Raw genomic sequence first — 16566 nt, forward strand, 5'->3', positions numbered from 1 at the left:
ACTTCATAAAGGTAAAGTCAGAGGAATAATTTTGTATTGTATTTGTATGTTTCTTTTTTTTATATAGACTTTAAATCAAACATCCACCATCACACCATCATTCATCCTTTAATGATTGAAAATGTCCAAACAAAAATGTTCTGCCAGTTTATCAAAGAGTTTGATGCACAACATATGTACACCCCTTCTAATGCACAACATGGGTCAAAAATGACCCGCATTCATTTTCCATGTTATTTCATGCTGACTGAGTTTTTCTTTGCTCTGTGTTTCGAAATCAATTCATTTTATGATTGAATATTCCAAGTATTCTTTAAATATATTGTTTTTAATTACCACAGATCATTAATTAATTTTTTTTATTTCCTACTTTATGAACAAAAATAATTTTTATATTACTATACATGGGTCATCCAAGTGTGATTTGAAATTAAATGTCTTAATACTATAAAAAACAATGTTTCAAGTAATTACTTTAGCAGTGAATGGGGCCAAACAGTTATTTATTTAATACTTGCAACACGTTTGTCATTTTATCACACATACACATAAATCCTGATAACAGATAACAGCTATTGAACTGAACTTTATCTGTGGTTGAACAACTGTAAACTGGTGAAATGTGACCAAACAAAATAAAACACAACTGAATACATTAGTAGAACACAAACTGCCATCTCAATTTTTGCATGCCTCACAAATGATCACTAATTTTTTGTGCTCCTTGCACACCGGCCTAGTGCACTGGGAACACCAGCTGCTGGCTTTTCTGTCTTTCGAAACTGGGCAGATCGCGCACCTCTTCCTCTTCCTTTGGCCCTCCTGTCTGATGTCCTCTTGTAGCTGAGTGGTGGCTGTGTCTTTTTTTAACCCACACCTTCCCATTGCCTCAATAATATGCTTCTGGAGTTTGGGTGTGCCCTCCATGCGCCTCTTCATATGTGGCATGACGAGCTCTTTGCCCAGCTCCTTGATAAATAGTCGCCGTGCATTATTTGCACCACCCATATAATCAGGGTGATGTGCACTGAAGTTGGTGTAGGCATTGAGTGTGGCAACATCCAGCATATTGTACCAGAGAACCATGGGCCACCTCCTTGTTCTCCGCAGACATGTGTAGGTGCTAACCATTTGATCCATTGTGTCCACTCCTCCTTTCGTTTTATTGTAGTACTGGATCACTTCTGGTTTCTTCTTCTGACTGCTGCTATCCACTGCTTTGTCATCATGCATGGTGCTCAGTAGGACAACAGCCTTTCCTTTCTTCTGCACATAGCTCACCATGGTCATGTTGCCATGGAATCCAAATTCCGAGCTATGAAGCTCCCGTGATTTGGATGGCTTCATGATAGATGGTATGTCAGGCTTGTTCTGGCGAAGAGTCCCAACGATGGTCAGATTGTTCTTGAGGAACTTCTCAGCCAGAGGGACACTGGTGAAAAAGTTGTCCATTGTCCATGTAGAATTACAAAAACTGTGCTTGTTCATAACTTAAGAAAGAAAAAATAAAAATGATGATTTGTGGTAAACAAAAACAAGATATTTACTGCATATCTGGAAAAGTAAATGATAAAATTAATTTATTTCAAAAGTATATCATAGAAACACTCAACCATACATGAAGTAACCTGGAAAATGAATGCAGGTCGTTTTTGACCCATTTTGTGCATTAGAAGGGTAGTGATACAAAAAGGGTTTTTGTTCAAAAAGTAAGAAAGGAAAAAATTAATTAAGGATGTATGATGATCAAAAACAAGTTAATTGAGGAATACCTTGAATACTGAATGATGAAATTTATTTATTGCAAAGATATAGAAGATAAAAACTCAGCCGGGTCACTTTTGACCCATGTTTTGCATCAAAGGGTTAATGCTACAGGGAAAGATTGCCCATCACAGCGACATTTTCAGGCCTCAAGCGATGCTGCTAGTAAGACTGAAAACGCATTGTGGAACATCTCAATGACACTCAGCAATAAGAGGCGGGGAAGAAAAACAGTAAGACAGTCGTAGAATAAGAAAAAGAGTAAAATGTCAACGAAGAAAAGGCAGCATGAAAACAGAGAGCGATTCAGAGGAAGTTTCACAGGAGTGAAGCCCAAGGCTGAGCCAGTGAGGTGTAAGTAGCTTTAGAATAAACATGAGCTCCATATAAACAACAACCTGCCAGTACAAGCATCGGTTAAGCACCCACACAGGCCTAGTGGCACTCTGAATCCACTCATGTGTGTATGTAAACTTGGGTGTCCCTGGGGCTGATGAGCCTTCCCTGTCATCCTCCCATCACTCTGGCTCTCTGCCCACTTACATTCATAAAGTCTGTCATGTTGATCAACTAGCCGCAGGCACAGGGCCTTTTGTGACTGTCAAAAGTGTGCATGTAAATGTTTGACTGTATAATTATAGCCCCATTTTCTGTTTGCTTCTGGAATGTAAAACAGCACAGCGGCGTATGAACGCTTTGCCATGAATCCAGAAGCTACTGTGTTTGTTTGTCTCGCTACTTGAGTCTGACCTGTTTATTATTCAGTTTAAAGAGAAGAGGGAGGGACTTTGTTCTCCTCCAGAATCATTCATGATGGATGGCTTTCATGTTCAGAGAAGAGTGGCAGGCAGAGAGATGTCTGCGGAGTTGCAGCGAGAGGATGTGTGTCAAAATAACATAAAATATACGTCCAAATCCTCAGAGAGAGCGCTGCTACATTGCTGACCTCTGCATTGTGAATCAGGCTCTACAAACAGTGATGATCTAAGCATGTTTTAAAATTGCTTTGTACATGTACACTATAGGCCAAAAGATGGGAAGCGACTTTAACTTCACAACATGGAAAATCTGTTTGGGAAACATTTACTGCAATACTCAGTAAATTTGAATAGAAGATCTTAGAGCCAGGATTGAAAAGATTTACAAGAGTCATGACTTCAATGCAATAGTTACAAAAAAAGAAGAAGAAAAAAACCACTTTGCTCATTGTGTTTTGATGTGCACAATATGAGTAAGTGGCCAACGCGTCCCTGAACAAATCTAGTTCAAAATCTAAAATACTGTATCATGCTTTACTCAATGTTTAAAGTTGTACAAAACCTTTTTCTTATTTGTGAAATCACAAACATGAAGCATTTTGGGGCTTTGCTTTTGCATCAAGTTGACCAGAAAATGAGATCAGAATAGAAATACGCCTCAGAGCACCTTCATAAACAAAAATGTAACATTAAATAAAACATGTTAGCATATGACATCATGGGAAGTATTTTGTATAATTTTGATGGGACATACATTTCCGATATTTTCTGTGAGCTTCTGTCTTTAGAGTTCTCTACAGCCGACCGTCTCCCTCAACTGAGCACCAAACCCTCTTCATCCTTCATAACCTCTATGAAGGTTCTCTGTAGTTTTTTCTTCCTCAGAGGAAAACCAGACGCAAAAAAACACAAAACCTCACCAAGCATTTCTGATCTAGTTTCTAAAAACTAATCGTACAAGTAACTTTTCAGCAAGATACAAGGACTTGTTTTAAGTTAATAATTCCTTAGAATGGATGAAAAATTACTAGTTCCACTGGCAAATTATTTCACTTATAAGATGGGAAAATGTCTTATTAAGTGAACTAATCTGCCAGTGGAACTAGTACTTTTAAGCTTTTATTTACTTAAAACAAGCTCCTATATTGTGCAGAAAAGTTACCTACGAGGTAGTTTTGTCTTATTTCAGGTGCTCTAAGGTATTTGCACTAGACCAAAAATAGTTGGTAAGATTTTGCATTTTTACAGTGTGTGAACGAAAAACTCACTCAATTTGTAGCCTTTGATGGGACATGATCACTATTCAGACCTTGCAGGCAGGGTTGCATTCGATGTGAAAACACAACCACAAAGACACACACTCTCTTTCCGAATCTTAGTAAAACCAAAACATTTTTGAAAAACCTTTTGCACTCCATTGACACTCTCTCTGTCTCTCTGCCCTAAACAACCTCGACGGCATCCCTACTGGCCCCACCCTCCAGGACCCTAGAGCCCAATAAGCAGCCATCTGTAGACAACCTCTTTCACTACGCTCCAGCAAACAAAGGCAGAAGGTGGTTGAATGCGTGTGTCGAGGAGACAAAAAGAAGAGGTGAAGGCAGTTCAAGGGTACAAGAGCAGTGCCCTTCGACTGTCTGATCCCCCCCTCCACTCCTCCTTGACATCGAAAAACCTCCTCAGCACAACCTTCACACACACACACGAGATGTTTCTGCATACCCAGGCCTCCTTCCAGTGGCTCCAGCCGAGGACCTGAGTGTCTTGCTAGGTGGGGAACCTGAGGGGCATTGGAGCTGTCCTCTGACTCCTCATCCATCCTACCCTGCCAGCCCACAGATCGATAGCACTGCTCTCTTAATCAGGTCTCTGGTGGCTGTGGGCGAACGAGTGTGTGTATGTGTGTGTGGACAGGAGGCTGTATCAGCTGGGGGTTGCACTTCTATATCTTTCCATCTTCAGCTCCCTGCCCATTCATCATGACATGACTGTTTATCTCAACCTGATTTCTGTTCTACTTCGTCACCAACTTCACTTTGCATCACTTACTCAAAACTCCATGAATATCTTCTTCCCATCCTTCCCCTCCTACCAACTTTCTCTCGTTATCGCTTCATTCTGGTATAAAGTTTTTTCTCCACTTTCAGTCATTTCCTCACACACACCGTCTACTCTGGCAGCGTGCCACAGCTCATTCAGAAGGAGTCTGGCAGCCGAGGTGATCCGTGCGCCGCAACAATCTGCTGTGACTTGTGATGAAGACAGAAGAGGCGAAGTATTGGATAAATTGAGAAGAGAATGGATGAGAGGCGAGGAGAGCGAGCGGGGTGAGAGGGTTAGTCAGATGGAGTGTGGGGCATCCAGCTGTGGTGTTTTGCCTTGCTGCAGAAGCTGTTTTTGAGCTCTCATCACACCTGTGTAGCCAAATTTATACACACACACACACACCCCCACACTCCCACACATTGAGGAAGCCAGTGTAACAACATGCACAGGAGACAAACGTGTAAAAAAAGTTGGTAACTTTAGACACATTCCCAAAAATTTTTAATTACCACATCTGTTTTATGTACAGATATTCAAGTGAATCAATCTGTGTGTTTTTTTTTTTTTTTTTACAAAGACAAAGTAGTTTTCTCTAATTTAGAACAAGATTATCTGTTGTTAATTTATTCGTGTGTAGCACCATATCATCTTGATAAAACCATGATGGCTTCAGGAGCAGCGAATCCTACAATAGTGCCGACTGCCGTCATTCATTTCTTCTGAACTTTTTTCCTTTACATTAAATTAATCATTTGTTTTTTTTAAAGAGATATTGCAAGTAAAGCCCATTGCAAAACTATTTTTTTCTACATAAAACTTAAATCCCAAAAGTTGATCCTATAAAGTTTCACGCTGCCATGTGTTATGAATCCAATGCAAAATGTCCTGTGTAAATACTAAAGATTTATAGGGGTTTATGTTATTGAATAAATCTATGATGGAAAGGTAATGTGTTAAAAATTAACAATGTAGCTTCTGCTTAAATTAAACCACTTGGAAAGGTTTTCATATTTCATTAACTTTTTCACATGTTGGCACATTATAACTACAAACTTCAATGTATTTTAATGGGGTCTAGATCCAGTAGAAGTGGAGGGAAAATCTCAAAAGTGAGGCCTGACATTAGTGAACAACCATCATCATGAAGACCAAGGAACACAGCAGGAGAAAGTTGTGAAATTTAAAGCAGAGTTAGGTTAGAAAACAATATCTGGATGTTCAAACATGTCTTCACCTAAAATGTCAGAGCAAATGGAGAATGGCGCTCACTCACCATATTCCAATTAAATATGTTTGTGTTTCACAAAATGTGAAAAAGTTAAAGAATGAAACTGCTTGCTTAGGCTTTAGCAAAAAGTCCATCCTTTTCAGAACCAGTTTAGAGAATTAGCAAACATTTCAAGTCAAGGAAGAGAATACACAAAGTATTTTTTAAAACCTTTTGTCACATAACACACATTTTTGGAAACAGATTTGAATACTTCTTCTTTCTTTCCAAATTGCAAACCAATTTTTAACACACTGCCCTCATCATGGAGCGACTTTATTCTGCTTCATCAAAGTCTTTTAAACACCAACTGTAATAGTTGGGAGAAACAAGACCAGATTTGTCTCTATGGCAGTTTTGGTGAGTTGGTTTCCAGTGAATATTAACCATTGTTCTGTTTCCTTTCACTACATTATTGTGAAACGTCTGTCTGATCTGGAAGGAATATCCTGGAAGAGATGTGTACTTGAAGAAACAAGTTTCACTTTCACAAACATCAAAGACGTCCAGTCACGGAAAAAAGTGTCGCAGGAGGTCCTTCTTGTTGACTTTCCCCATCTGATTCCTCGGCATTTCCTCCACCAAGACCAGGCCTGTCGGGATGATGTAGGGCGCCATGTGCTGCCTGCAATAAACAAGACGCTTTACACACAGATGACTGTTTAGGGGGGAAAATGCAAAAAAGAATAAACAGTCATAAGGAGCACAAGGCTGACAAATATACCAACGTGAATGGGTGAGGGCGCACACTAATGCAACATCAAAACAACACAAAAATAAAAACAATTGCCAAAACAAAGGCTTGCCCCATGGCAGAGTAGTTGAGATAAGGAAAGAAACGTCCTTCATGTGCTCTGAAGCTCTCTGCCTTAATATCCCCAATTCCCTTCCAGACACAGACAATTCCCGTCATACAAAGCAACATAATCAAAACGAGATGAAAAAAACCTCAGCAAATAATAAAGAGAAAAACAGAAGGCTGTGATAATTAAAAGTGTTTTATTTTTCGGTTTTCACTGGTTGGCTGTTGTGTCGAGTCTTTAAGCCTGGAGCAGTTTTTATTATCTTCTAACCTAGTTTGTTTGTTTGCGTGTTATTGTGTGTGCTGCTGTTGTGTGAGTGAACATAATGAGTCATACGGCTGCCATCAAACACTCCTTTCAGCAGATGTCTCCGTCTGTCTGACTCAGGGAGGAGAGTCTGAGTAAATGTGCATGCATACATGTCTCTGTAACATGGCTTGCTCATGTCACCAATTTCTTCCGGGCAGCCGGGGTGTGTGAGTGTGTGTGCACGTCGCCATCAGAGCACAGTGGGTGTGATTCAGATTCAGAGTGACAGCTGAAGCCAGGGCACTGAAGAGTGAGCATCCATCTCCTTGTTTATGTCTCATTTTATCTGCCTCCGTTTCCTCCACACTCTCGACTCGGCAACGTGTTGGCACAGCGGCTCCGCTGGCAGGACCCCCGGCTGTGAACGCTGTGCCATGCGTATGTTTGTAGTTCAGCCCCAACGTGTCAACCTGGGTCACCGGCAGCGGTGCTAATCTACCAGACTGGAGCAGCGGGATCTAACATCTAGACTCCGTATGGAGCCGTCGGCCTGGACAAACCTGAGCTCGTACAGAATGTAAACAGGGAATGTCACTAATGGGATTCCTGTAAATATGAGTGGTTAGAAAAATAACACATTTTTTTTAAAGTGTTTTTTTTTCTTATTTGCCAGTATTGTGTTAATCAAAAAGGTCAGGTAACTAAATCGTTTACTATTGGCTGTAATTACAAATATAAGAATGATTTAAATTTTGAAAACAAAGAAACACAAATAAAGACTCTGCATTTGTGTTCAGAATTTTAAGGACAGAGATTAATTTGATACATACTCTGTAACAGAACTGGAAACCAGACAAGGCAGGGAAGGACAGCATTTTTCAGAGCTATTTCCAAAAGACCCACCTGATCTTTGGAGGAGCTGTACAGCTCAGGTCGTATGTCTAGGATTTAGTATTTGCTATATAACCTAACCCCGCAGTAACCTGTTTCCACTACTTTACTCCCCTCCTGTGTTCTGTCTTCTTGGTGTGCTCACTTATGTTCTCTAATAAAACCTCTGAGGCCTTCACGCAACAGCTGTACTTCTATTGAGATAATAATTACACACAAATGGACTCAACTAAATAGGTGACTTCTGAAGACATTCTGTTTTCATAGATTTCATTTTGTAGCATCAGGATGAAGCAGGTTTATTCCAAATGAAGAACTTTTTTTTTAAATTCTTCTTTGCCAAACATTTTGGTAAATATGTAAAATTTACCCCCTACTTCAAAGTCATGGCTGGGCATACAACTTCTTCAAAGTGCTGCCGGTCCGGTGATGCACATGTGAGACTAAACTGTACACACTAATAACATTTAAACATTTTTTAAAATGTAGCACACCAATTATTGTTGATCACTTGGGACCAACAACTGGAAAACAGTTCAAACATTAAAAGGAACAATCCCAATGATATGTAAACGTCATCACAAAAAACATGTTTCTTCATTATTCCAGAATGGATAATTCTTATCATAATTTCTTTTCACTGTAACAATAAACTGATCATCCAGAAGTAAAGATGATGAAATTGATGGAAAAGATAAAAAAAACTACAGTGTTTGTGTGGAAGCTACAATCAGCTTCAGACAAAACAAACTCCACTGACATTCAGAAAAGGAGGATGAAATATTTGACATCCACAGCAATCTACTGTTTGCTTATCTTCCCCTTTTTTCTCTTCGTTCTCCTTATTAATCCGACTGCGGCTTCTTATTCTTGCACATATTTTTCAATTACTGAGAGAACTTCAGGGTCAGTGAGAGGGAAACCGAGAGCTGGACTTCTCTGTATTAGCGGCTTCTGTTTGGCTTCCATGAATAACAGCACAGTATCAAATAAAAACACACCTCTGTGATAGTGGGATATGGTGGTCTGTTGCTGTTGCAGGCTTAGGATGATGGATTGGTCAGAAGTTATTTAGGTCACAGGCTCCTCTGGTGGTGCGAGTCTGAGTCAAACTGTGGCCACAGTTTGAAAGAGAGCAGGTGGTAAACTTTCTAGACTTTGAGTACTAAAACAACTTCCACTTAACTTATTTTGTTCCTCCACTCCAGATATATTAACCTATAATTAGTAAATATTGAAATATGGAGCATGAAAATCTGAATCGTGGCTGGAGCATTTTTTTGCTTGCCATATATTAAAATATATAGCAAAAAATTCTCTAACGTAAACTGTACTGTCATGCCTGTTTAATCCAGGTTTGAGCCTTACAGCTTAATAACCAGAAACCAATTTGTTAGTTTGACTTTTTTAGTCAGTTTTTTCCAAACATAGCTCACCATTTTCATGTAAAAAAACCTTCCATTTCTTTGTTTCTTTATTTTATTTTCTTATTTTATTGTTTACCAGTTTTCGATAAAACAAGCTGCACATGTTGTTTCTCAGTTTTCTGTCATAGGTTAAGCACAAAAAAATCTAAATTTTTCAAATAAAACTCTGTTGTAGCTGTTATTGAGTACAATACTATCGTAGTTGGTAGAGCTACAATAATAATGGCTATAGCCAAAGCGCTCCAAATCATTTTATTAAATTTAATTTGTGAAGATTTGTATAATGACTTTATTTTAAATAGGGTTATGTTTTTACCTCATTGATAATTTCTGTGTTTAATCGGTATTACTCAGATTGAAAAAGATCTTCTGATATTTGTGCATGAAGGCTTGTTTCATTTCCTGTGCCAAAAATAGACTCTTTTTTTCATTTCACAAAAAAGAGTAAATAACCCCGTTGCCTGAAAAGGTCATCATCTAAATGAATCATATATTTATAGTGATTCTTAAAGTCTGCATAGATGAAACAAATCTGAAAAGCTAAGTAATAAATGATATGGAGCTCAGACTGAAGACATTACCTTGCCCAGGTCTTTAATTCTGGTAGAGTTAAACGCCGGCCTTTCTGCAGCTGCACCACGGCCGTGACCTTTTGACCCCACGTAGCATCTTTAGCGCCAATCACAGCCACATCTAAGTCACAAAAACAAACAGAAATACTTTAATGAAATAATTGCTGAATTAATGAATTTGTTTACAAAATCTAAAAATAAGAAGTTTGACAAATCAAATATAAACTGCATTGAAATTACATTTTCTTAAAGAAAAAAAAATGGAGATCTTAATAATCAAATAATCAAAACGTATTTTGCTCGATAACTACTTTCATAAGTGCCATCAATATAACTTGTACTTTTAGGAACTGAGTAAAATCAGGTAACACTATACTCAGCTGATATTAACCAGGTGATTAGAGAAGCTATCTGCTCAGATAATGTGCAAAAGATGCTTACAAAGTGCAAACTGTTACTTTTAAACAGAGTTACTTTAATAAAGAGATAGATAGTAGGGCGACCTTTCAGCCAGCTGACCAACAATGCGCATTGAGTAATTTAGAATTAACAACAACAAAACAATTGCTTTCAATGAAAGTTTGCACAGTACTTACCAACGATGTCTGGATGAGCCAGTAGGTGTCGCTCCACTTCGAGGGCGCTGATCTTATAGCCACCACTCTTGATGATGTCGACGCTGCTGCGGCCCAAGATCCAGTAGACGCCATCTTTATAGACTGTTGTGTCTCCTAAGACAGAAATGCAAAAGGACACGGCGTGGCACAATGAAAGTAACAAAAATGATTGCAGCCAATCATTTGCTCAGGGAAAGATTAGTGTAGAAGACAGGAAGATCGATTTAAAGAGATGTAATTTTGCTGTATATTTTTGGCACAGGGAAAAGATTCAGGTTCAAAATTAAATCTTTTTACTCAAAAATGGATTTCCATGCCATAGTAACACTTATATTCTGGTTGTGCTTAAAACAGGTCAACAGTGTTTACACTTTCAGCAGCTTCTGGCTTCATTAAACACAAGGAATTATTTGACTCAGGGAGAAATCTCAGTAAAAATATACTAAACGAAAAAAAAAAAACAGAGCAGTGCATGTGAATAACATAAATATAAGAAAGCCAGACATTTGTATCTTTAGGTAAGGAAGTGTGTGATTATGTGTGTGTGAGGCAGAGAAAGTCGGAGTGCAGCGAATGGATGAATCTTTAAGGTCCCCCGACATCCTCCAGATGCACACACACATAGGTGTCTGGGGGCCAGGTGTAGCAGAGTAAAGTATGTGGGATAAGGGACGCAGCTGGGTCTGGGAAAAACGAGAGGAGGAAGTGGGTCAGTATGGATGAGTGGAGAGTGAGAAAAGGAGAGAAAAATGGACAGAGGTGGTGATGAAAAAAAAGATGGAATGGGAAGATGTCCTTTTAGGTTATTACAGGTGCTACTTTCAGGACAGCTGGTACCAGGAGGATGGATGTGATCGAGACACGGCGGTGGAGATAAGCAGAGTGTCGGAGTTAAGAACCGGTTTGAGGAGTCACCATTCACCCGAAGCTGCAGCTGAACACTGGGTGGAGAACAAAAGAGTCCAAGTCCAAACACCGTTTCCTTCTGCTAAGCCTAAACCCATGTCTAGAGCGGAATAATGCTTTGTCATGGCAACATCAACGGCGATATCACAATCGGAAAGGTCTGCTTAGATGCAGTACTTGTTGCCACGGACTAAAATTTAGATTTTTGGTGACACTCATTTGAACAAACTTTTGCTTTAGTTCACACCCAGAGCTGATACCGGGCCAGGTTTTTCGATTCATAAAATGCATAGGTGTGGTTTGTGGTCTGTTAAAAAACTTGTTTTGTACTCTGACCAAAAAAACAAAACAAAAACAAACAGCAAAAAAAATCAGATTTATTAAAACTTTGGTCTTTGCCTGAAATGGAGGAGTTCAAATGTCTTGAGAGGTGATGGAAGAAAACCAGTATGGTCAGTTGTGATATGAATTTATTGGTTAATCAAAGTTCATGAACAATGACCATAAGTTATGGATCATGGACAAAAGAACAAGTGTAAACAGATTTCCATCTAGAGTATCACAGCTTTGCTTAGATAATAAACATCTTCATCATTCAGAGGGAGCTCAGTGTGGAGCCAAAGCTTCCTCACATCAAGGAAAATCAGAGAATGTGCTTTAAACAAGGAAAGGTTTTTGAAAGTTTGCCAGACATTGGATGATACTCCTGGGAACACCTAGAACTCACTAGAACAACAACATATGCACATTTTATATAACTTGAGGTCCCTTTAAAGAGGCTGAAATGTGTTGCTGGAGTCCTGGTTTCCCTTCTAAACAGTCACCTCAATGTCTCCAATAAGAAGATATTAAGATGGATGGATCCATGAATACAACCCAAAATAGCTTTTTTCCTCTACTTGCCTTGCATTCTAATGTAGTTTTTAGGATCAAATTGTGGGGAAGCAGTCTTACAGAAAGTCTAATTACTTCTTATAGCGATATAATAAGCCAGATAAGGATGTGCTTGATGTTCCTTTTGTTTTTGATTTGAATTTCATAAAAAGCCTCAAAGCAGAATGATCTCTAGATTTACATCTTAATTTTCATTAGAAGCAAACAAGATGTAATATGGTAATTTTCTTTCTATAGCTGTGCTTTTTGAAAGGCTTAAATACCTTTGAAATATGAAAGCAACCTATTTCTTCCATAATCAACTTATCATACAATACCATTCTTTTGTTTTCCCTAGCCTGATAGGAATCAAGTATTTTTTTTCAATGGAGTATACAAGTTCTTGGCAGCCTAACATTGAAATATTGAGCCAATAAGGGAATGAAACATGTAGGAATAATATAGCATTTTATCTGCACACTCTGTTTGGTGTCATTGCAGGTTTATCCTATTAGTATTTAGTTTACATCTCTCTATCCGCCTTGCTGTATATAGCAGCATGTTTTCAGTTTCTCACGCTCCAGCGTCTGACCCTCCCTCTCTCTCTCTCACGCGCAGACATTTATTTTCTTCCTTTAATCTCATTCTTACCCTTCATTTTTACCTTTCTACATCTCAAACGTCTCTCACACCTCTGTCTTCCTATCTCCTCTTCCTCCCCTCTTGCTGCTCCACCTCAGCATCAATACAGGGCCCATCTGTTCCCATACATCATGCACTTCATTTCAGTTTATTAGCTGGGATAAATCATAAATATTTCATTATACATCACAGGCGGCTGTCGCTAGCACACCGACAATTTATCACCACTGCCCTCTCTGCCGGCTTGCCACGGCGGCTATAAGCTTTCCAGTCTATTAAACAAGATTGATACAGTGTGTAAATTTAGATATTGGGAATTTCTTCACAGACCACTGCCTCACACCGATAGGCTGGGGAAAGAGAGGGAGGATGGGAGAAGAAGGGAGGCGCCGGCTGGGTGTTAACACCACAATCAGGGTAGTTACAGTCGCTCCTTCCTTTGGATGAGGGATAAAAGAAAAAGAAAAGCACGAGATTCATTGTGCTGAGCTATGTAGCTCTTATTTTATGCAAACAGATATAGGAAAATGATCAGTACATATGTACAATGATAAACCGTTTGTGTAAAAGAGAAAACATGAATAAAAAAGATATACATACATTTGGTTTAAAGGAAAGAGAAGGGATTTCTGAAGTAATTCTGGACAAAATGGGTGAGCGAAAGACCTGAAGACAACAGAACTGCAATGAGTTTGAAGTACTAATACAAGACTCTTTGACCTTGTCTCTGTGAGTAGAGGGAAGGAGCAAAAGATGTTTGGAGAAACATACAAGTGGGAAAAGCGATTGGAGAACACAGACTGATAAAAGAGAAAAAGAAGAATGGGGAAGAGATTTTTGGGAACTGTGTTACTGGGACGTACACACACATGACATACTCTCTCTCACACACACAAACACACACACACAATCACCACTTCAGGCATCAGAGAGTCTGCCATTATGTGTTATGGCGTCTGAGGCAGATATGGCCGAATGGCTTTCTTAATTAAAACGATAAGAAGCCTAATTGCACTGGGCTTTCATCTCATTCTGAGGCATTAAAGAAAGCGAAGGCGCGTAGTGTGGATAAAATAAAGAAATAAAAACAGATCAAGAATTTAACTGAGGACGGAGGGCACGGAAAACTTTGTGTCGTCTTTCATAGAACAGAGAAATTCAGCCGCCTCTGTGAAACACGTGTTCAGTTTGGGTTTGACCAAAACGACAACAAATCGCTGTCGAATTACTTCAAGTCATGATTTTTGTTTATTGCAAGAAAAGAGTAACTCACATTTCTAAAAGAAAAAAAAATCCTTTATTAACAGCTGGGGAGTTTTTAACAACAACACATGACCTTCATACTGTTGAATTTTATGAAAAATCTAAATTGAGTGCGCGCCTAACATTCTCGAAAAATAATCCAAACAAAAAAGAATGAATAAAAGTTAGAATAACTTAGAATAACAATCTGATTTGTTTTTCCAAGGACACAGATTTAGACAGGTGTGAATAAAAATTCTTAGATTTAAAAACATCATATAAATTTTAATAGTAAATTAAATCTGTCTTCAGAATTTGTAAGTCTAAACACTTCTCTTATTGTTTTGGTAAAATCTTTCTGTGATTTATAATTGATTGAAGACAGCTTTTGTCTGATTATCTCTTTTATATTTGAGTGATTTATTTAATTTACAGATTTCTTTCTCACAATTTCTCACATTGTTATAATCTGCATCTAATGTTTTAATATAACATGTTTTGTATATTACATTTATGAGAGGTAATTCTTCATTTTCCAATGAAAACTAATTCTAGTTATTTTACCAACCCTCCATGCTAATTGGCAGCCTGGTAAGGGTTTGTAAACAGCGTAAAAAAAGCAAAACGTTACTCCAGTCGGCAAAAATCTCCCACTGAAAAATTTTGAAAAATAAAGTTTCATAAGAGCTTAACTTGTGTAAAAAGTTTTTGTTGCCTCTAAAACTGAAAACAAAGATTTAACGAGACTCATAAGGAAAAAAATTTGATAACTTCAAACCTTTGCAAACAAATAAAAAAAACAAACATTTGAACTGGAGAGGGAAATGGCATTTTGTGGATGCTTACACCTAACTCATTTAAAATGACACACAAACACAGAAACAGCCTAGACAACTTGAGTTTCTTTGTCAAAAAGAGTCTGGAAGTAAAGGGCAGAGGGTGACATCTGACAAAGGCCAACATAACAAAAACATTTCAGCCTGCTGGCGTTATTCTGCTGCAGGTGTCCACACAGGAGAGACACAACTAAACATTCACAAAACACTTGTGGAGCTGTCAGGACACTGGACACCGAAGAGCTTCAGATCAGCTTATTAAAAAATAAATACACAGAAACAAGTGTTTCTGAGTCAGACTGCTCTGCTTGCAGCCTCTATTTATCTAGTCCATTGTTTGTGTGCACACCTCAGTTACCTTTCTGTACATTAAAACATGTCGACGGTCACAATGAATCTAATTTCTCACTGAAAAAAAAATTTAAAATAGAGAAATTAGAGGAATACGTCAGTGTTTTATGTTGTTAGAGCACTTCACTTTTTCTAGATTTAGTTTCTTAGAGCTTTAGTCCAACTCGTATTAAAATTCTAATCACATATGACAATGTGGAACATCTTTTTTGATAGTAATCCAAAGTCATTAAAGACAGAAAAACAAAGAAATAAAAAATCACATTTACGTTACTATTCAGGCTGTAATCTGTCCTAAAGCTGCATTATAGTACACAGCATCTAATTTGATATACTGTGCGTTACCTCTGAATGCATGGCATTAAAGCATCAACACAAGATTACAACAGTATTAGCTGCAAGCTTGTGACCTGCAAGAGAAAATAAGGCATCTTTGTATGGACAGACATGTTGAGTCTGAGTCCTGCAGCATCTAGAGATATAAGTGAGCAAGCATAAAGCTGGGCCCTCTCTGACGTTTTAGGAACAGCAGACTTATCTGAGCAAAGATGTTAGAGGTCTAAATGTGAGCCATGCTTCTTCTCAGATCATAAACACTTTGCATATATGAATATTAATGTTCCACATTAAAGCCTGATGCCGAGATGGAGAAGTTAATGAGGATAAATAACAGACAGCCAGGCAGTGAAATCTCAGCACTGACATTATTCATCATCCTTAACTTTTGTCACAGCTCCTTTTTTAGTAATTAATATCATACAAGAAGGCACTTTGCACTCGGATGAGTGATCTAATTTGTTTAATATAATGAAATTAAAGGAGCTCGAATTGCTTTATGTTAATGTTTCTGATTATACCCATTGCCGGGGTTGCCTTCCCAGCAGCAGATAACAGACTTAACTTGAGGATGGATGCATGTCTCAGAACTGCGTGTTCATCAAGGAAACTATTTAACTGTAGTTTGCATGCAGCTACTCCGGACTTAATCACACAAACCTGATCTCAGTCGGGAGATGGAGAAAGAAGGAGACTGTTATGATGCCAGAGCTCTGAGATGACAAATCTGTAAACTTTCTTTTTTAATCAAGACACTTTTCAATCTCTTCGCTTGAGACCTGATGAATAACTGTGAGAGGAGATTAAAAACAGGAGAGAATGAAGGCTCAGTAAAAGTCGCTTCTACAGTTCGCAACAATAGCCGGCGCAGCTGGCTGCCTGCAGACGCAGCTCCCGTCATGTGTGTTTGTCTGTGTATATTTGCTGTAACCGATTAAGGATCCGTGCTTGAAGAACCCATGGATCATCAGTTGGGCTTTCTACAA

At 38.5% G+C, this 16566-nt stretch overlaps 1 protein-coding gene across 1 annotated transcript in view; it reads right to left on the bottom strand.

Moving 5' to 3' along the window:
* Positions 1-5122: 5122 nt before the first annotated feature.
* Positions 5123-16566, bottom strand: part of acsf3 (acyl-CoA synthetase family member 3) — a 31946-nt gene continuing 20502 nt past the window's right edge. Inside the window, exons 8-10 of the mRNA XM_023332613.1 lie at positions 10374-10508; positions 9787-9898; positions 5123-6460 (exon numbers count right to left, since the gene is read on the bottom strand). Of these exons, the coding sequence (XP_023188381.1) occupies positions 6346-6460; positions 9787-9898; positions 10374-10508 (362 nt within the window). The 3' untranslated portion in view covers positions 5123-6345. The remainder of the gene's footprint in view (positions 6461-9786; positions 9899-10373; positions 10509-16566) is intronic.

This window comes from Xiphophorus maculatus, chromosome 4 (assembly GCF_002775205.1).
Source record: "Xiphophorus maculatus strain JP 163 A chromosome 4, X_maculatus-5.0-male, whole genome shotgun sequence".
In the NCBI taxonomy this organism is placed as follows: Eukaryota; Metazoa; Chordata; class Actinopteri; order Cyprinodontiformes; family Poeciliidae; genus Xiphophorus; species Xiphophorus maculatus.